Source organism: Ixodes scapularis, unplaced genomic scaffold, assembly GCF_016920785.2.
Source record: "Ixodes scapularis isolate PalLabHiFi unplaced genomic scaffold, ASM1692078v2 PGA_scaffold43__4_contigs__length_2004386, whole genome shotgun sequence".
NCBI classification, from domain to species: Eukaryota; Metazoa; Arthropoda; class Arachnida; order Ixodida; family Ixodidae; genus Ixodes; species Ixodes scapularis.
The window spans coordinates 1,555,068-1,576,910 of record NW_024609872.1 but is presented as its reverse complement, the minus strand read 5'-3'; the positions used below and the strand labels follow the sequence as shown (position 1 = coordinate 1,576,910).

General features: G+C 47.0%; 1 protein-coding gene across 1 annotated transcript in view; it reads left to right on the top strand.

Moving 5' to 3' along the window:
- The window catches only part of LOC120838243 (RNA-binding protein 33-like), an 83,615-nt gene that overhangs the window by 39,346 nt on the left and 22,426 nt on the right, over positions 1 to 21,843 (top strand). The window contains exons 11-15 of the mRNA XM_040500172.1: positions 971 to 1,037; positions 1,749 to 2,002; positions 14,086 to 14,385; positions 16,800 to 16,928; positions 20,200 to 20,434. Of these exons, the coding sequence (XP_040356106.1) occupies positions 971 to 1,037; positions 1,749 to 2,002; positions 14,086 to 14,385; positions 16,800 to 16,928; positions 20,200 to 20,434 (985 nt within the window). The remainder of the gene's footprint in view (positions 1 to 970; positions 1,038 to 1,748; positions 2,003 to 14,085; positions 14,386 to 16,799; positions 16,929 to 20,199; positions 20,435 to 21,843) is intronic.

Here is a 21,843-nt window from a genome sequence, read left to right as displayed (position 1 = left end):
CGTTGGCAAATACTTTGGCGTCGGGCCAAGTCGGGCGCCTTGTCAATTGCAAGCTCTTGCGCAACTTTCTTTTTGGTGCGTACATACGTGCGTCTGTGCACGGCGGGCTATCAATGCTCGGTTGGGACGCTCTGCAAACGTCTGTGTAGGACGTTCCAGCAAAGCTTTATTTACGCTTTGGCTTTGCCTAAAATATTGCACAACCGCGGTCGCGACGGGCGGGAAGAAGGAGCGGGTTCGCGGTGACCTTACTTCGGCGGAGACAGACCTTGGCCTAACACTCTGCGGTTACGTTAACAAACTCTTATTTTGTTATCTCCATCGTTTTCTTTTCGCACGGATACACGACCACTTTGGGGTCGCTCACGGAGGAAATGCGTAAACAAAAAGAAGTGTCTTTCCCTCCTTCGTTTTACTTTGTCACGGACGTCTTCCAACTGTAAGGTCCGCGGCCGCGTCATTCGGGTAGGATGAGTGTTCGCGGATCGCAGAGTCCGCGCTGGGGTATTTGAAGGGGTGGGCGATGACTCGGTGTTTTTTCGGAAATCGATATTGGCCCAAAAAATCGGGTGGGCGATGGCTCGGGGATGGGCGATGACTGGGGATATTATGGTAAGCAGCTGTCCACCGGCCGACCAGATACGCCGATCTATGCTTCGCCACATTCCGAATGGGTACTGCCAAGCCCACCTTCGTTCCACATTCCTGGTTGCATATTTGCACCGCACTTTGCACCCACATTTAATCGAAAAGCAGAAAGCAATCCCAATTGTACGGCTAAAACTTCTTTTACTATGCGCTATCATTGGAGGGGTCCTTGAAGTTTCTATCTCGTTCCGTACGAGCATTTGTTGCCTCCACCTCGTTTTTGCGGTTTTCACCTGCATTTCGCTTCGGTGGAGGCCGGTCATTTTCGTGGGTTTCCGTAGGGTACTGACGGTCGTATTTTGCCTTCTCTTCCTCCCCGCAGCTGGACGTTGACCCCTGGGGGTCGCCGCAGTCGGGTCGTCTAGCTCCCGGCACTTTGCCACAGCCCGGTGAGTGCACCGCCGTTGCTACGGTTCCTGGAAGGGACCTCCGACCGGTGTGCCCGTCATCCTACACTGCCCCTGTCAAAAATGGTCCCGAAGCTGCTGCAGATTACGTCGTGGGAGCCGGCACGTTAAGCTGTCGGAGGTCGCAATCCTGGCAGTCAGTTGTAGAAACCTCGACGAAAAATATGACATCATCGTCGCGGCATCCCGATTCCTCGCTGTGGAGGACGATTCCGCAGACCGTCGAGCCGAGAGCACATCGCGACGGAACAGACGTCTGCCGCGTCCACCCACACCGCTCTGCCGCTGCCAGGATTATAACGGGCAATTTCGCAACGCTTTGCGACGTCGTCGAGTGAAAACTGAGGGAAAGCATTTTACGACGCGGTAAACGCACCAATCGGAGAGGCACCCCAGGTGCCGTACCATCGTGCAGTTTAGCTCCGTAACGGGGAAGCACCGGGTACTCTTCCGCAGCTTTCACGGACTGTCAACCGAAGAGAAACCTGCAGCAGAATGGTTGTTTGGCGCGTCCTCCTTCGCCGCTGCGACACTGCCGAGATCGTGACGGGCGGATACGCGACTTTTCTGCGACGTCGTCAGTCGGACGTCGAACGACCGCTTTTTTTAGGGGTAGGCGGCAAACGGGCAAGCTGGAGACGTGTCCCATGCACCACGAATCCTTACCTGTGCTTTCGGCCGGGTAATGTGCAGGCGGCGGGCAGCAGCAGCAGCACCAACAACAGCAGCAGCAACACCGGCCTCCGCCTCCCGTACCATTCGGGAGTCCCCCACACTTTGGCAGCCCCCCCCTGCAGCAGCAGCAGCCACCGCCCCCCCAGCAACAGCAGCATCAACACCAGCAGCCAGTGCAGCTCAGCGGTCACCCGTTCCCGGCGATGTCCCAGCCGTTCCAGGGGATGCCTCTGCAGCAGAGGGCGGCTCCGCCCCCGCCCAGACTGCAGCGGGTAATTGTTCTCCGCCCCGTTTGGGACACACCTTCTTCCTGGGATTTGAAAACTGCCATTATTGCGAAAGTTCCTCTTAAAAAGAAGAATTTGTGGCTTTCTGCTGTAGTGTCAGTGATGTGATTTCTGTGCAAATTCCGCCAAAATGCGCCAAGGGGCTAACCCTGCTACATCCTGCTACATTTTGCCAAAATATGGGTAATCTGCGCCAAGCCCGTGCCAAAGGACCAATTTTGGTAGCCTTTCAAAACCGAAACTAAACTAAGTGCTGTAATTGAGCATACATAAGCTAAGCATAAGCACATGTAAGAAAAACCATGCAAGACCAGATAGACGATTCATGCAGGGTACTTTGTGTCAGGCGGCCGCTTGCACCACGTAAGCTAGGTGGCGCAAGCGGCCGCCCAACACAAAGTACCCTACATCAATCTTCTATCCGGTCTTGCATGGTTTTTCCCACTGATCTCTATGACAATTGCTGGATCGTGCTTCCCCGCTTTGTCGCTGCAGCGCGAGTGGAGCCACCGGACGGCCATCTTGCTCGTAGACGATTTGCGGGTTTGGTAGCATGGCAGAGGCTGGTGGCAGTGTGCTGAAGACACGTTTCCTACTTGTTCGTCGTCATGCGCCAAGAAGTCTTTTAAGACTTCGTGTAAGCATTAAGACTTGCTCTTTAGAAGACGTGGAAAATTTTACGAGAGCGCAGTGCCACCGTTAAAGCGCAGAACTTGTCGAAAGCAAGTTCTGCGCTTTAACGCGTTCTCGCGGCGTGAGCTTTGGCATGCCGAAGTGCCGCATCTCTGTGCATTTTTTCATGCCTGGATGCTGATCAAGATTCGACGCCGTGTTGATGTGTTTTGCGAGTGTAATGTGCTTGAAGCCGTGTGTGCCTCTGGAGCAGCGTTTTACTTTAATCTGACGACTATCAGACGAGAGGGGGGGGGGGGTTTTCTTTTTTAAGTTGTTAGTGCACGCAGCACACCGCACACAGAGCTCCTCATCATTGATCAGTGGTCTGGCTCATTATTAACAATTGCATGTGACATCAAGTTTGAGTGCGGCTCGCCTTATTGTGATTGGTTAACTGATTGCACTCGACCATATGGGCCACGCCTCAAAGATTTTCAATCTCGCCGTCTTGTTGTCTAGCCTTTGAAAACCATCCTTGCTTCACAGCGTTGCTCTATTTGTGCTGCCATGTAATCCATTAGAGTTGATTCGGAATATAGCCATGCTTAATACCGTATTTACTCGCAGAATGAACACACTTTTTTTTCCGAAAAATCGATGCAAAGTTGGGAGGGGCGTTCATCACGCGAAGTAAAATTTTTGCGTCCGTAATTAGTTCGTATTTACTCGCATAATGAACGGACCTTTTATCCTGAAAAATCGAAGTAACTTCTTATCTCTTAAGGCCCGTTCACACTCTTGCGACTGCTTGCGACCTCTTAAACCTGGGTTCCTTAAAACTTCTTAAACCAGAAAACACACTGGCGCCATCTATTGGGAAGCAGTGTAAACTCGGCGGTCCGGCATATTTTTTTTTATTTCTCGCGCAATATCCTTTCTTTTTTGGCTCGAAAAACTTTTGTCAATGTTATAAACGAGCCTTTCTATGGGTATTACGCACATTTGACCTCGGAAATCCCGCAAAACCTTCGCTTTTGTGAAATGCAGTTCTAGGGTCACCGCATAGATGGCGCCACAATGTCAGTGTGTTCCCTCATTCTAGAAACATTTAAGAAGCTGTAAAGGCCCGTTCACACTCTTGCGACTGCTTGCGACCTCTTAAACCTGGGTTCCTTAAAACTTCTTAAACCAGAAAACACACTGGCGCCATCTATTGGGAAGCAGTGTAAACTCGGCGGTCCGGCATATTTTTTTTTATTTCTCGCGCAATATCCTTTCTTTTTTGGCTCGAAAAACTTTTGTCAATGTTATAAACGAGCCTTTCTATGGGTATTACGCACATTTGACCTCGGAAATCCCGCAAAACCTTCGCTTTTGTGAAATGCAGTTCTAGGGTCACCGCATAGATGGCGCCACAATGTCAGTGTGTTCCCTCATTCTAGAAACATTTAAGAAGCTGTAAAGGCCCGTTCACACTCTTGCGACTGCTTGCGACCTCTTAAACCTGGGTTCCTTAAAACTTCTTAAACCAGAGAACACACTGGCGCCATCTATTGGGAAGCAGTGTAAACTCGGCGGTCCGGCATATTTTTTTTTATTTCTCGCGCAATATCCTTTCTTTTTTGGCTCGAAAAGATTTTGTCAATGTTATAAACGAGCATTTCTATGGGTATTACGCACATTTGACCTCGGAAATCCCGCAAAACCTTCGCTTTTGTGAAATGCAGTTCTAGGGTCACCGCATAGATGGCGCCACAATGTCAGTGTGTTCCCTCATTCTAGAAACATTTAAGAAGTTGTAAGAGATCTCGTCTCTCTCAGTCGTACTCGGTCGCAAGAGTGTGAACGGGCCTTAAGAGATCTCGTCTCTCTCAGTCGTACTCGGTCGCAAGAGTGTGGACGGGCCTTTAGCGCGCGGCGCCCGACCCCATAACATAACTAAACTGTGCAAAAAAAAAAAAAATTTTTTTTTTGTCGTTTTTTGCAAGCTGTTTTGTTTGCTTAGGCGAGGGCTCTCCGCTTATCTTTCATATATCCCCCCTGTAACCAAACTGCCCTGTGCAAAAAGAAAAAAAAAAAAAAAACTCTTATTTTTTTTTTAGTTCCGTGGGTCTTTTTTTTTTTTCTTTTTGCCGCCTTTCGCAAGCTGTTTCGTTTGCTTAGAGGGCTTCTCCGCTCCTCTTTCTTACATCCTTGCGCGCGGCGCGCGACCTCCCGTAACCAAACTACGCAGTGCAAAAAAAAAAAAAAAAAAAAAGGTTTTTTTTTTTTTTTTAGGTTCGTGTTTTTTTTTCGCCTTTCGCAAGCTGTTTCGTTCGCTTAGAGCGCTTCTCTTTCTTACCTCCTTGCGCGCGGCGGCGCGCGAACCCAAAATCCAAACTGCGCTGTGCAAAAAAAAAAAAAAAAAAAAAAGGTTTTTGTTTTTTTTTAGTTTTGTGTTTTTTTTCCGCCTTTCGCAAGCTGTTTCGTTCGCTTAGAGCGCTTCTCTTTCTTACCTCCTTGCGCGCGGCGGCGCGCGAACCCAAAATCCAAACTGCGCTGTGCAAAAAAAAAAAGGTTTTTGTTTTTGTTTTTTTTTTAGTTCCGTGTTTTTTTTCCGCCTTTCGCAAGCTGTTTCGTTCGCTTAGAGCGCTTCTCTTTCTTACCTCCTTGCGCGCGGCGGCGCGCGAACCCAAAATCCAAACTGCGCTATGCAAAAAAAAAAAAAAAAAAAAAAGGTTTTTGTTTTTTTTAGTTCCGTGTTTTTTTTCCGCCTTTCGCAAGCTGTTTCGTTCGCTTAGAGCGCTTCTCTTTCTTACCTCCTTGCGCGCGGCGGCGCGCGAACCCAAAATCCAAACTGCGCTGTGCAAAAAAAAAAAAAAAAAAAAAAAAAAAGGTTTTTTTTTTTTTTTTTTTTTTTTTGTTCCGTGTTTTTTTTCCGCCTTTCGCAAGCTGTTTCGTTCGCTTAGAGCGCTTCTCTTTCTTACCTCCTTGCGCGCGGCGGCGCGCGAACCCAAAATCCAAACTGCGCTGTGCAAAAAAAAAAACAAAAAAAAAGGTTTATTTTTGTTTTTTTTTTAGTTCCGTGTTTTTTTTTCCGCCTTTCGCAAGCTGTTTCGTTCGCTTAGAGCGCTTCTCTTTCTTACCTCCTTGTGCGCGGCGGCGCGCGAACCCAAAATCCAAACTGCGCTGTGCAAAAAAAAAAAAAAAAAAAAGGTTTTTGTTTTTTTTTAGTTCCGTGTTTTTTTTTCGCCTTTCGCAAGCTGTTTCGTTCGCTTAGAGCGCTTCTCTTTCTTACCTCCTTGCGCGCGGCGGCGCGCGAACCCAAAATCCAAACTGCGCTGTGCAAAAAAAAAAAAAAAAAAAAAAAAAAGGTTTTTGTTTTTTTTTTAGTTCCGTGTTTTTTTTCCGCCTTTCGCAAGCTGTTTCGTTCGCTTAGAGCGCTTCTCTTTCTTACCTCCTTGCGCGCGGCGGCGCGCGAACCCAAAATCCAAACTGCGCTGTGCAAAAAAAAAAAAAAAAAAAAGGTTTTTGTTTTTTTTTAGTTTCATGTTTTTTTTCCGCCTTTCGCAAGCTGTTTCGTTCGCTTAGAGCGCTTCTCTTTCTTACCTCCTTGCGCGCGGCGGCGCGCGAACCCAAAATCCAAACTGCGCTGTGCAAAAAAAAAAAAAAAAAAAAAAGGTTTTTGTTTTTGTTTTTCTTTTAGTTCCGTGTTTTTTTTTTCGCCTTTCGCAAGCTGTTTCGTTCGCTTAGAGCGCTTCTCTTTCTTACCTCCTTGCGCGCGGCGGCGCGCGAACCCAAAATCCAAACTGCGCTGTGCAAAAAAAAAAAAAAAAAGGTTTTTTTTTTTTTTTTTTAGTTCCGTGTTTTTTTTTCCGCCTTTCGCAAGCTGTTTCGTTCGCTTAGAGCGCTTCTCTTTCTTACCTCCTTGCGCGCGGCGGCGCGCGAACCCAAAACCCAAACTGCGCTGTGCAAAAAAAAAAAAAAAAAAAAAAAAAGGTTTTTGTTTTTGTTTTTTTTTTAGTTCCGTGTTTTTTTCCGCCTTTCGCAAGCTGTTTCGTTCGCTTAGAGCGCTTCTCGTTCTTACCTCCTTGCGCGCGGCGGCGCGCGAACCCAAAATCAAAACTGCGCTGTGCAAAAAAAAAAAAAAAAAGGTTTTTGTTTCTTTTTAGTTCCGTGTTTTTTTTTCCGCCTTTCGCAAGCTGTTTCGTTCGCTTAGAGCGCTTCTCTTTCTTACCTACTTGCGCGCGGCGGCGCGCGAACCCAAAATCCAAACTGCGCTGTGCAAAAAAAAAAAAAAGTTTTTGTTTTTGTTTTTTTTTTAGTTCCGTGTTTTTTTTCCGCCTTTCGCAAGCTGTTTCGTTCGCTTAGAGCGCTTCTCTTTCTTACCTCCTTGCGCGCGGCGGCGCGCGAACCCAAAATCCAAACTGCGCTGTGCAAAAAAAAAAAAAAAAAAGGTTTTTGTTTTTTTTTAGTTCCGTGTTTTTTTTCCGCCTTTCGCAAGCTGTTTCGTTCGCTTAGAGCGCTTCTCTTTCTTACCTCCTTGCGCGCGGCGGCGCGCGAACCCAAAATCCAAACTGCGCTGTGCAAAAAAAAAAAAAGGCTTTTTTTTTTTTTTTTTTTTTTTAGTTCCGTGTTTTTTTTCCGCCTTTCGCAAGCTGTTTCGTTCGCTTAGAGCGCTTCTCTTTCTTACCTCCTTGCGCGCGGCGGCGCGCGAACCCAAAATCCAAACTGCGCTGTGCAAAAAAAAAAAAAAAAAAAGGTTTTTGTTTTTTTTTAGTTCCGTGTTTTTTTTCCGCCTTTCGCAAGCTGTTTCGTTCGCTTAGAGCGCTTCTCTTTCTTACCTCCTTGCGCGCGGCGGCGCGCGAACCCAAAATCCAAACTGCGCTGTGCAAAAAAAAAAAAAAAAAAAGGTTTTTGTTTTTGTTTTTTTTTAGTTCCGTGTTTTTTTTCCGCCTTTCGCAAGCTGTTTCGTTCGCTTAGAGCGCTTCTCTTTCTTACCTCCTGCGCGCGGCGGCGCGCGAACCCAAAATCCAAACTGCGCTGTGCAAAAAAAAAAAAAAATCTTTTTATGTTTTTTTTTTTGCTTCCGTTGGATCTTTGCGAATTTTTTAACGCCTTTCGCAAGGCGTTTTGTTCGGCCACGCTGCCCATGCATTCGCGACCTCGCTGCACCAGGATAAAAAAGTGCGTTCATTTCGCGCGCGTGGGGGGAGGGGGTCAAAATTTTGACGTCGCAGTTGAGGTTGCGTTTATTACGCGAGTGAAAAAAGAGTCGAAATTTTGAGAGCCGACTTGGGGGTGCGTTTATTACACGAGTGCGTTCATTGTGCGAGTAAATACGGTAGTAGGGGTGTGCCGACTCGAATATATGAATTCGAATCGAATCGAAAGTTCCCGAATAGTTCTATTTGCGAATTGAATTCATAGTATTGCGTTACTCGAGTATTCAATATATTCGGCCAAAGGCGCGCGGTCGGCGCGGAGCTGACAAAAAGCCGTTTTTCCTCCCGATGTTAGCGCCGTGATGCTAGACAGACCACGCGAGAAACACTTCTTGGTCCTACCGTTCCATAAAAATCTAACACACAGGTTAGAAAAAAGAAAAGTAACGAACGCCACGAACTTTATAGCAAAGATATTTACTCATGATCGTGACACAATCTAACCTTAAATCACAACTGAAACCTCCTGTTTGCGCTGCTTTCAGAGAGAAATTTTTGGGAAGTCGGAATTCCGCGCCATGCCTAATTCTTTTCACGAGTAAAGCCCTTCATTTCAAATTGAAAGGCCGATGTATAACATACTTGCCACACTCACACAAGTCGGCGACTGCAAGATTAGAAAGAAAAGAAAACCACGTCAACCATGCCGATGAAACCAGCCGAGTTGTTGTCATCGTTCTTTTGGAACCGCAAGCCGCAAATTCTGATTCAAAACGAAACGGAATGGAAAATTAGTGTGCCTAGATTTGAGAGAGTTTCCAACCATTCGATAGACGCGTTACGAACTGCAAGAAGGTGACGAAAAGACGGAAGCATTGATTGGACAGGCGTCGTCGCTCTTCCATTTGCTCGCCTTCTTTTCATACGAGAACACCACAAATGTGCACTTACGACCGATCTACGCAGGAGCGGTCTTCGTGGTTTCAGTTTTGCTTGGTCCATCTTTTAAATTTAGGCTCTCTAAAAAAAAGGATAGATAAAGGAATGGACGCATAGCGGCAGTTAAATGTGACTTGCGCCACCTAACCACACATTTTTTTTTTTTGCTTCAGATTATATTGTTTAAGCCTGTTTACTCAGATTTAACTGCTACCTGTTCATTTATATAAAGTAATATCCCAGTGCCCTTTTTCTCCCTTAAGATTGAGACAAAATATCGCAAAGTGCCCCTTTTCTGAGATAGTATACAAATATAGAAAAAAGAAAGTCGCGATGTGGGGTCGTGCTTGTAACGAGAACAAAAGACACGCGTGGTTGTAACTGGGTTTTTTATGACGCTTAGGGTACATAGATTATGTTTGTGCCATAAAATTGGATATTTAGTGTCCAACGTCCATCAACAGCTGCTTTTTTTTTTAGGGGCGAAGCTCCTTAGGGTTTAGCCTTGTCCGTTCGTCCGGCGTCCGTGCTCACATCGATTGCACTGCCTCTGCGATCGGCCCACTTTTAAAAAAAAACAATGTATGCCCGCGCAGGAGTTCGAACTCAGGACCGCTTGCTTACGAGGCAGACGTCTTAACCTCTACGCTACACTCCAACGTTGCATGTAGCCGCTCAACGTCTATACACGAGAGGGCGCTGCGGTCAAATGCGTATATAATCGCGCAACTTTGCATGCATTGGCTCAACGTTTATAGATGAGAGGGCGCTGCAGTCAAATGCTCAACTGCGTATATAACCACATTCCATACCACACATTCTCTTTCTGACATGGACCGTTGACTTAAAGGGAGGGTGCAACGATTTCCGGACTTCGGTCAAAGATTTCTGGAAGTTGCCCTGTGACACTTCTGAAGTAAACAACAGAAAACCGATTTCGCCTGCGTGTCCTAGTTGTTGCGTAAGAAAAAGATAAAGATTGGCATTTCGGGCACCCCTCAACTCACTACCGGCCTTCAGGGCCACACCTGGTCCCCCTCCTAGTGACGTCATTCGGAGTGCCGTGTAGCTTCCCGTGTGCTCTCCCGGAGGACGCTTCCTCTCCCTCTCTCTGCTGACATTAGCGGGCGTTAGGCTGCAGCTTAGAGCCGAGCGAGGTCATGTAATCTATTTGCCGTAGTTCCTTCGGCTGCCACTTGGGGCTGCAGGTGGGGGGAAAAGCTTGACTTTTGCTTTGCGATTATGCACCGGAATCGCAACATTTTTAATGAAGGAGGTGTTTTTAAACAACGTAAAAATGACGAGATGCAAATTCTTTTAATTGTAAAATCGTTGCACCGCCCCTTTAAGCAGTGGAGATGCATTCCCACGGCTTCTAATGGATCCAAGCTAATCCGCTAGAAGAACTACTGGCTCTGCGTTTCACCGTCCATAAAGCAGTAATAATGAAGTCGAAACGCAACTAGGGACTCAGCACTACCTATGTGCAATAAAAAAAAAATCAGCACCATCAGCACTACCTATGAACAATAAAATCAGTATCATCAGCACAACCAGAACTTCGCCCCAATCAACATCATTCACCACGTGGAGATGTGGCCTCTTTTTTAACCAGAATTTTTATACTTTTGATCTTTTGTTCTATACGAGATGCATATTCTGCACCAGGCGCATACTCTGCACATATAATAATCTCATTCACGGCACACTTTGAAACATTCCTGTAAATAAAATCCCTATTCAATATTTAATTCAATATTCGGCTTTTTTTTCTTGATTTGATTCGACATTCAATTCGACAACTACTATTCGGTATTCGCACAGCCCTAGTTAATAGTGCATAAGAGCAACCGTACAGATTGGGAACGATAAATGGTGCAAAGACATCTCACGACAAACCTTCAAAACTTTGTTGTGGTGCCGATTCTTGATCGGTATCCAAGCATGTAAAGGCACAGATACGCAGCATTTTGGCGTGCCAAGGGAGCTCTGATCATGCCGAGAGACCGGCGAAGCTTGCTCTCTACGAGTTCTGCCTTTTTTTCTTCGGCTCCGCGCTTTCGTAAAATTTTCCACTTGTTCGCAACAGCAAGTCTCAACGCTTACACAGAGTCTTAGAAAACGTCTTTGGTGAATGACGATAAACGAGTAGAAAATGTGTCTTCAGCACGCTGCCACCAGCCTCTGCAACGCTACTAAAACCGCAATTCGTCTACGAAAAAGATGGCCGTCCCGTGGCTTCACTCGCGGGAGCGGGAAGCGTGATCCAGCAATTGTCATAAAGATCAGTGGTTTTTCCCGCCGTCTCTTGTTTCGCTCTCTTGTCGTCTCGTAAGTCTTGTCTCGCGTCTTTTTAAAAAATTTTCAACGATAGCCGTGGGCGTGGGGGGATGCTCTGACTCTAGCGTGCCGGGTACCAGCCATGCCGTGATGCTGTGAAACAAAACAACGTGTTTGTGTGGCTAGAGCCATTTTATGAGTTGAAGCACTCGCTCCTGAAAGCAGCGGCCGTGAAAAAACTATTTGGTCCTTGCCTTCCAGTCGACGTGTTTGCGCAACGTCGAGTGTTGCCGTCCCCACGTCGCTGCAGATATGACGCTTTCTAAAAGGAAACGTAAGGACGGTCGCATGTTCATAGACATTCCTATTCTTGCTTAAATTATAAGCTACTGCAAAAATCCCTCTTGAACTCGAAGACTGCTGTGTCAAGGTATTGATTACCCAAGTTTCTCTCGGTGGGCATTCGAGAGGGACTCCGGTATGTGAAAAATTTGCCACGAAAGAAAGTTGGTGAGGAGAAGTGAGCTAAAGCAAAGAAGGCAATGGTCTACGTTCTGAACCCGCACAGCGCGCTTTTTTGTCTCAAGTTCAGTCGTTGCACAAAGCGCTCCAAGAACTTTTTGACCCTGGCTATTGATGTCTTGCATCAATGCGCTCAGGTTCTTTTTTCTGTGTGTTTAGCTTGTACCTCTCTTGCCGGCCTGGCAAGCACGCGCCGCTGGGCTGTTTTTTTTGTCGTATGCTGGACAGTTCTATCTTGCATACAATTTTGGGGACCAGTTGGTGACAAAGCAGAGTGGCATGGTTTAGGTTTCGATTGAACAGCCATCTCTGCTTGCGTGACGAAGCACATGCGACTGCAAGCCCGCCGAAGTTGCCCTCGTGCATGCGAACATAATTGCACGACAGATGCACCAGCCAGGACGCTTGCAACCCATTGTTTTACGTTTGCTTATTTTTGACGAAAATCTGGCACGTCGGGAACCAGTAAAACGGTGGCAAGCGGTTTTTCAAAAATGCTCGGCAACGCCTACAGCACTGTACACTTGTAGGATATGTCTAAATGTCTCTTTGGAGACATTGAAAGTGGACATTCATTACTAGCCGAAAGCAAAGCGATGCTTGCAGCAGTCTTGCAGAAAGTTTCGAAAAGGAAAAAGAAAAGCACCCGCTAGTCGTAATGCACCTTTGTCTTTGCAGTTTCGCATTGCACTGCAGTTGTTAGGTATGTGTTTCATTAGTCGGAGACTGCTTCTATTTAATATATTACATAACTAGTCAACCTAATGCTGTGATATTTATTACTACGCTGGTCATTTTCAAATAAATTTCAATATGTGCAGTTTGGTTCTTATTTATCTATGGCGGGTACGTATATATGTACATATGATTAAAGTGAAGTATTGGAAAATCTGTCATGTCATTGGCATTTCAGTTACATGTTGAGACTCGGGGGGGGGGGGGGGTCTAAATTGACGATAATTTTTTTATTGCGGCGAGCAAAGTGTCCTTCGTCTATCTAACACTTAAAACAAATATTTTTATTTTTGTAAGAATATCTGCTCCAAAAGCCACTTTTGCTGCTCTAGAACACTGTTTCAGCTGCTCCAAAGGCCACTTTTGCTGCTCCAAAACACTGTTTCGGCTGCTCCGAAAGGTTGCTCTAAAACGGCTTAAGCCAATCGCATCACTGCAGTGTGCAAAGGTGGTAGCCGTTTTTGCGCATAGTAACGCCCTCTTTTATGCGTGTCTACTTTTATTTACTCGATCGTGCGCGACGCTGCCTCGTAGTCTGTGAACTACGTAGGAAAGGGAACTGGTTGGTCGTCGATAAAGCTTTTCCTAACGTCTGCCGAGCAACGCTGGTGGCTGCCGCACTTTGGGCATCGCTCCTGTGTGAGGTGTGCGGTTAGATCCAAGTTCACGCTGGGTGCCTGTGCAGTACTTGTGTCGGGTGCGCGATTTCAGCATCATTGCGAAAGTGCCCGTCAAAGATCAATGTCCAGCTCCCCCAATCCAAGCTCCCTCTTCCATCACTTTTTTTTTTTTTTTGGTGTAGTAGGCGAAGGCATATTTTGGAAATGTGCAAGTGTTGCGAGTCGTGCGTGTGTAACAACACTCATCAAATGTTGTTTTTTACGACTGTTCGGAATGCACTACACTGCCGATTTCAACGGCTAAAAACTCGGAGCCTGGAATTATCAGTCAGGAGGCGTCGGCCGTCTCCCGGTTTTAACATAAAATGTGCGAAAACTGTCAACGAGCGAGCGTCGTGGATGGGCGTCAGGAATGACTGACCGACATGAATGACCAACGTGACCGAACATTGTGAATGAATGTCATGAACGAGCAACAGGCCAGGATCGTTACACGACGGGAGTTGATAGCTGGGAAGTCAGTGATGGCTCGGGCGATTTGTTTCTTTCGGTGCTGGATGGTAACTGTTGGACTTGGAGAGAGAAATTGTCGAGCGGTTGAGAATTTTGCGTTGTCCCTCACATCGCTCAGCAATGTCTGCGACGTGTTATTCTCTTCTTTGCCCACTGAAAAAATGTTCGAGGCCCACTGAATAGAATGCAACTAAAAAGAGAACATCGAAATGAAAAGTGACACGTCATCCGCACGTGGATGAAGGACGCGGCAAGTGCACGGCGATGTAAGCTCGCTACGTACAGGATGGCAGAGGCGAGTGCCGGTGATTGCTGCAATCAGTTAGGAAAGAAGATAGAAAGAAAGCTAAATAGCACTTTTGGTTTGAAGTTATCCGAAAAAGCAAAAAGAGCACCATTTTGCCATCTGCCCGATTGATTTGTTCAAAAATTTCAAATCTGGCTTTTTAAATATATTTTGTTTTCTCCTCAAATTATTTGCTCCCGAGCTTAAGTTTTTAGGACGATCTTGAGGGATCTTTCCCGGTCGTTTACGGCAATAAAAGGAAAGGGTTGATACGTGAGCGGTCAGTGGCCCTTTAAATACTCTACTTTATGCTCTATAGAAATTTATTTTCAATAATATTGCGCTAAAACTACCATCGAAGTTGTGTCGGAAATTCACCCCTTTGTTCCCGGGCGTCTCCTCCGTCCTCAGGAGCAGCAGCAGCAGCAGCCCCCCCAGCACCCCCCGTTCCAGCCCTTCCCCCAGGGACCGCCCTCCCAGCCCCCTCCGGGCCACGGCCCCCAGCAACAGCAGCAGCAGGGGGGCCCCGTGGGCTTCCTGCAGCACGGCCCCGGGCCCCACGGGGGGACGCCGCAGCAGCAGCCGGGCGTTGCGGCGGGCCCCTTTGGGGTGCCCCACTTCCCGCAGGCGGCGGGCCCCTTCGGCAAGAGGCCCACGTCCCCCCCGCCTGTCACAGTACCCCAGAAGACCCTGCGCCTGGAGGCTCCTCACATGGTAAGGGTGACTTGTCAGTGCCAGGGCAAAGCGGAGCAAGCTCCTCCTCCGCTCTTTCCAGTTTGGAGGGATGAAGGCTGGACAGGAGGAAAGATGCACTTGGGGGTGCCTTTGAATGATTTAGAATTATTCTACGGGTCAGTAAGGGACTACTAAACAATAAATGTGTTACTAATCAACAATAAATTTTTAAAGGCATAGTCGTATCAATGTGACATCACTAAGTTACTAAAGTTTAAACTCTTAATTTGATTCCAAAAACGGGGATGTCGAAGCTGTTGTGGATATCTGACTCTCTACTCCGTCAATACCTCCTGTCCGCGTTGATATCGTGCAACCAACATTGAATACCGAAGGCAAAGTAGATTGAAGCAGACAACACAGACCCCACCTAGTGTGCTCGAATGTCAAAGTGTTTCTGACCGCTCAACCAGGGTCGCCCGGTTTGTGGGCCGTGTTTGCAATACGAGCTGCGAGAAGGTCGACAAAGTGTTGACTGTTTGCGAACGTCTTCACCTCTCCACCCGCTTTCCTCGCCAAGCGACAATGTAACACGCACTCACTCGCAAAAAGTCTGCCCACGAGGCGTCTGCCATTCAATTGATAACATTTTCTGCGCTTTAAGCTGCTCCCTCTCTTGAATCTAGGCTCCTTACGCAGACGGTGTTAGCACGGCGCCCTCACGAGGTCACCATGAGTAGCCGCGCGACGGCCTCGGGAGGCTGCTTTGCCAGGCACGAAGGATATAGGAGGCACTCACTCTGTTTAGCATTTTTACGTATACAGTAGAATCTCAATGATACGATCACGGTTCATCCGAATTTCGGGATGATACGAATTTTTCGAAATCCCTGGCCAAAGTTCCTTAAGACTAATGTATTACGTTTCGGGATGGTCTGAATGCTTCATCGGGCCGAGGTGGATCATACGAACAGTCATCGACAACATTTACACATCTTTTAGGGTGGCATCACTCGGCTCTGGCAATTGTAACCACCGTTTTTGAGTTATTTTTCTTGCCGTTCTTTCTACATACGCGGCGCAATCATAATAAAACGTGGCTGTGTTCAAAAACTTGAAAGCATACCCACGTCCACCGTTGCTGCACTATCTATGTTGTCACGGGATTCGAATTCGGATTGCTGGAGTAACTAGGTTGCTGCTTTATTTTTATTGTCACGTGATGAACGGGTTTTAACAACTCTCAGTCACTCGAGTGAACACAAGAAACGACATTCGGAATCGGTGTTGATGATGCAAACGTCAACGAGCAAGCATCCTTTGTTTGCACGCGCATGTGCACGTCTGTTGAACTCCGTGCGATTTGCATCAACAAACTTTCGGGAGGACATCCCTCATCCTGCCTCATCAGTCCAGCGTGAGTTGCGATTTGTTTTAACATGTCTCGCAAGAGAAAATCGCTGTCCTTCAGAGAGAAGCTGCAAGTTCTGAGGAAAGGGGACGAGGACCCTAAAAGAAAACGCAAGGATTTGACGAAGGAGTTTCGGAACGTTTTTACACGTTGTAAAACTTTCTCCTTGGTGATAATGAAGAATAGAAGACTCGGAAGAACATTACTGACTTCTTTGACTGGGAGTGTGGCCATTAAACACTTTGCTTTCATGTACTTATGCGACTTGTTTCTCGTTCATACGAATTTCGTATTATACAAATATTTTTTCTGCGATCCAGCGAGATTCGTATCATCGAGATTCTACTTACAATGTGAAATTGTTTGCTTTCTGTGCCTGTGTTGAGGCATACTACTGGAAAGGCACACACTAGCTGTTGCTGGGTGGCAAACAAGTAAGCGCACCCTACAGGGGGCACCTATACCTGAGGTGTGAGGTGTTAGGTGCTTGGTGAGTAACATCACCCCGGCCACGTGGGCCACCATACACACACACTGGGGGCACCTACTTTAGTAGGCGCTCGGTGGGTGGCGTCGCCACGAACCCCGAGCCGTGCGGGTATTTATATTTTTACAATATAAACTGCTGGACTCTGGCTCGTTTCCATTGATGCACGTGTGCCACGATAAGTGTGCTTCGCAAACTGAACGTGTCTAAGGGCATCGTAGCCACACGATGTCGCCCTTTTCCCGACTGCAGAGTAGGTAGATAAAAGCGATGAAGCAGGCATGGCCAAGTTTTGGGAGCGGTTGGCATAACTCCTAGGCTTTGTTGCGCTCCCGGACTTGCCACACTTCTCCGGCACACAATCCTTCAAACTAACGGGACCCAGAGGTTGAACTTCGGATTACCCCACATTTTTGCCCATAGTAGTGTATACTTATGATAGCCGTGATCGAATCCGCGCTTCGAACCAATTGAAAATTCTTATAAACGGACTTTGATCCGCCGAGTGTGGACTGCAGTGATGTTGAGCCGCGTTTTTCCCCTTGACGGACGCAGCCGCGCAAGCACAGCCAGGGCACTCCGGGACGCACGGTGAACAACGCCAACATCAAGGAGGTGCCCATTGTGGAGAACCTGCCCCCGCCGGAGCCCATCAAGGCCACTCTGCCCAAGGCCATCGAGGAGGTGGGTTGCCAGCCTCTGCTTTAGTCAACTTTGATGACATGATTGGCCAACTTCCGCATTTATTGCCACTCGGAACCCTGTTCGGTCCATGGCCGGTATGGGACGTTACAGACACCAATGGGATGCGTTTCAGGCACCCTACTGAGGTGGCAGCAGTTACTGCGGTTGATTGCACTAACGGGAGATGCCGAGCCTTTCTCGAGTTACCTCTGCGCGGAACAGACCAACACATGGTAGCAAAGCCGGGGGCCTGAATTTGCAACGTCGCCTAAAGAGGCGAATGCAGGGCACGGACTGGATGCGAGTCTCGTCAACGGCCAAGGCTCTCGTTTCGTTGGCAACATAAAGTTTCAATGTACGCTAGAGGTTCAGTTGGTGCTAGTGTCTGTGCAACTTGCGTGATGCAAATTCAAGCAGACAACAACCAGCCTACTTTTGCGATGCTCCTGTGCATTTCTATGGAAAAACGCACGTGCATTTTGTCTCTTCGCCGCAAAATGATGGGGAGCACTTTGGTTATTTGGCTCGTACTGAGTAGTATGTACCTTTATTAACATTGTAAAAGTGTAATTGCTTTAGTTAGCGCATTTTTCTTCATCGGTGAACGGTCTTTAACTTCGCTATGTTTCAGACTCAACCCTGTGTTCCAGAGCAGATACATAAAACAAAAGCGACGATTTTAAGCAAAATAACGGTCGAAAGGAATATGAAGCTTGTTCAAGGTTTGCCTGCATTCCGGTGATACCTGTATATTGCTAATATGCCAGTCCTGTCACTATAGGAAAATGACACCGTCGTGCATCTTTACGAGTGGTAAAAAACATTCCAAACGTAAAGAATAAAGTGTGGGCTATGAAAGGTGTTTCCTTTTATTATTTTCTGTGCCAAGCAGCTTTTATCGGGCGGTTGTTCTCAAAGATTTCGAGCATGCACGGGATATTTTGAACGTGGAACAAACATGTTCGTACAGAGCAAAAAGAATAAAGCACTACTTACTTATTGAACATCGGACTATGTGACGTGACCTTCAGTTTATTTCATTTGCACATGCACAGAGAGTTCCTGATCCAGTGTTACTGCAAAGTTTTTGCTGTCTTTTTTCCGGATGTCCTTCGTTCGTTTGGCATGCATATCCCCCATGCTGAAAAGCGCTGACGTCGTGCTTGCGCTAACAGTGTCCAACAGTGTACATGTACAAAGTCGTTTTAGCAGTTTTTAATGCAATGAATTTGAAAGAAAACTGCCGTAACTGACCAATTATTTCGCCTGCCTGACTGAGAAATGTTCTAAGCTGCCTAGTATGTGCGTATTATTCGAGATATTTGCTCTTATAATCGAGCCCAGGGAGAAAATGCACTCACTTTTTCCCACAGTCTACCTGAAGTCAATTTTCGACCGCTTACTGGGTCCTTCAATTAGTGACAGCACACTAGCGCCAGTTGAACCTCTGGCATACATTAAATAACTCTATGGTTGGCAAAAACACACACAAAAAAAACAACAACATTCGTCCAATTCACGCCCCGCATTTTTTTCTTTGGGTGACGTTGAAAATTTGGCTCTCCGGCCTCATTGGTGCATCGCAACGCGTAAGGAGGTGGCAAAAGCGTCCAGTGTCTCCGATCCGTGCGCTACCCACTGTCCTCCTTGCCAAGCGACGACGCACAACCAGCCCGTGTGGGAGGGGCTAGTTGCATCTGCACGGGGGACACACCCCCTGGGAGGGTCAGCTTTTGAACCCTTGGCTTAAAATTAAGGAAACTTACAGGTTAGGCAGGTGGTCATGCTAGAGGGTGCATAACAAAATTTTAGGTCTGTCGGTTAATTGGAAAGGAAATTAGGGCAGCTTCTATCAGCAACATGCCTACATTGTTTACTTAATCTAACGTCGGAAAACCGTAACAGTATTTAAGATTTTTATTTGGTAGATATCTAGCAGAATGCCTAGTGGGTGCGGCTATGGAAAGTTTTTTGTAAAAAGTAATTTATTTCTATGAATTTTCTTTTCTGCAAAATTGGTCAACTTTTTGGTCTTTTGTGTCTTCAACAAAATGTCAACGTTTTTTTATAAAAGACATTCGTAGAGTGACAAAAAAATTCCATAGCCGCATTCCTTATTAAATTTCGTTCAGGAAAAGTGCAGAACGAGCCTTTCCTGTATTGCCATTATCAGACGATAGTATGACTAAAATGGAATTTATACCAAAACGTGGAACAGAGAAAAATGCGTTCGAAGTGCTCCAAACCTTACATTTTCTCTAGCTTCAATGGACAGAAAAATATTTATAAAAATTAACTATGCAGTGTAAACTAATGAAACTTTCTCGGAATACTCTCTAGATGTTGGCAGACGTAAATATGCCATTTTTCAAAATCTACTTCTTTTTGCAGAAATTTGTTTTTCTGGGTAGTGTCCCCCCTTGATGGTGGGCACCACCACTGAATGTGTGGATGCTCCATATGGTTGGAGTTGCGCTCCATCTCAAACCTGGGCTCCCTTATTAGCCGTGTCTCGTATATACGGGCGACTCGTAAGAGACGATAATAAGGAGCTTTTGTCTTGCACTTTGCCCTGGGCTTAGCGTTTTGTCAGACAACAATTGACGGCTTCTTGAAATTTGGAGTGGACAGAAGGAACCCGAACAAATGAACGCCAGGAGAGAGTATGAGTGACCCGGCACTGATTAGCTGGAGTACAAGAAACCGGAGGTATCGGTAAAAGGCTGCAGACGAAGCCAAAGACGACGGGGACGGGATTTTGAAATGGAGCTAACGCTCGACTGCATTCAACTTCAGGCCTGTTGGGCAACATTGTCTCACTCTAAGCACATTAGTGCTTGCCCCCGAGCTCTCCAATTGTTAAACGTAGTAAAAATGCTCGGAGCCTGGGAAAAGGAAAGGACGGGGAAGCATCCGACATGCTTCCCTGTTCGTTTGTGGGATTCCCACGCCCGAGTCTGAAACGATTGACACCGTACTCACTGATAGTGTGAGGACGGCAGGGAGGAGCTTCCCACCTTTGACGACGCTCGGGTGGTCAACGGCCACAATTCGTCGTTTTCATTCTGTCGGCGACCGTAACATTTTTTGGAAACGCCACGATTAACCTTTATCATTGTAATCAGCCATAATGACTGTCGTAGAATTTTCTTGCTATGTTTAGTGTTTGTTGCGTATACTTCGTTTCACGAAACACTCCCGTCTGCAGCGCCATGAGGGTGACATAATGAAAGACAGAGGAAGAGTGAAGGGGTTTCCCTCCCCCCCGCAGGACTCTGCAACCAAGGAGCTGCGCCGCAAGATTGAGGAGCAGAAAAAGCTGCGCGAGCAAGTGGTGCGCATCAAGGAGGAGCGGCGCAAGCTGGCGGCCATGCAGCGCCAGAAGGAGCTCATGGAAAAGCGCCTGCTGGCCACCGAGGTGCCCCACAGCGCCCCCAAGCCACAGGGGCAGGGCACCGCAGAAGCCAAGCCTCCGTCGGCCAACCCTGCCAGCAGCCCCGTCTCAGGTGCGTGGGGAGCTGGGATGCGAGTGGCTTGGCAATGGGGGAAGTTTGGAAGACAAAGTCGCAGGGTTTAAAACCATATAAATAACAAGGCCGTAAGTTTTTTATATTTTTTTTTTAACAGATTTGTTTGGATGGAAGGTGCTTAGCCAAGATTTTGGTTGCACGTCAAAAGATTCCCAGGCAGTCAGAATTAACCTATATTGCTGCTTGCAGTTCAACTCCAAATATAAGCTAAAACCTCCCCTAATCATAAACAAAACAAAAAAAACTTTCAGCCTTTCCACTCTGGTGAATAAGGAAAAGCAGCGGAGCTGTAGCCTCTGTTCTCGGCGGTGACTTTTCAGGCAAGCGGTTTGCACTTATTTCGCAAAAGAATCGGAAGCGCTCGACGCACGCAACGGTTTTGGACCTATTTGCGCTGCTGCGTACGTCGCCGCTCCTTCAGCACCCGGTCTTTTCCCGAAGAAAGGGCATGCAACTGACGCATAGCGAGTCCGATCTGAAACTGATAAGAGCATAGGAAACAGCACGCAAAACAGACGGGGACAAAGAAGAAACACATGTGACGTGTGCTGCGCTCGTCACGTGGGTTTCTTCTTCGTCCTCGTCCGTTTTGCGCGCTGTGTCCTACGATGAATTCACACGAACTCGCCCAACTATCCATTCTTCTATGATAGCTGGAAAGGTTACCGCCATCTACGAGCGACGGTGGTAACTAGACTGGCTGCCTGGTTGCCGCCGTCGCTTATAGGTGGCGGTAGCTGTCCAGAGGTTCGTGTAGGTTTGTGCCGACATTTCTTTGGTACCGGACACAATCCTGGGGAACCTAGCCCTTAACAGCTCCGCTGTAAAAAATATTTATTTTTGGGATATTTATTTTGGGGATATTTTATTTGACATTTCCATTTTCCAAAAAGGTCCATTTACAGTAAAACTTCGTCAATACAACCCTTGCTGATACGGATAATTTGAACTTCCAATCTGGTCTTGTCAAACGTCTGTATCAGTCAATGGCACCAAACACTCTTTAATTTGGAGGGAGTGTGGTGCGCCACGATTAATTCAGACGAATTCAGCAGGTGGCGCAAGCTACTGTCCGTTCCAAAGGGTATGACCGCTATCAAGCCGAGGTGCACACGTGTATGAGAATTAACTGCTGGGCTAGTTGCTAATGCGTGATAGAGGGCAAGAGTGCAAAAGACGCGGACAAGCAGAAGAACAGGACAGGACAAAGTGCTACTAGTCCAAGCCTGGCCGGTGCGCCAACACCAGACTACGCGAACACACCCTTTCACTAAAATCATCTCCGGCAGGACACATCTCCCTGCATATCCGAGACTGCAAATTCACCCCTGGGTTTGCTGAAATTGGAACCCACAACCCCAGGGAGATCTCCGAGGCTCAAATCA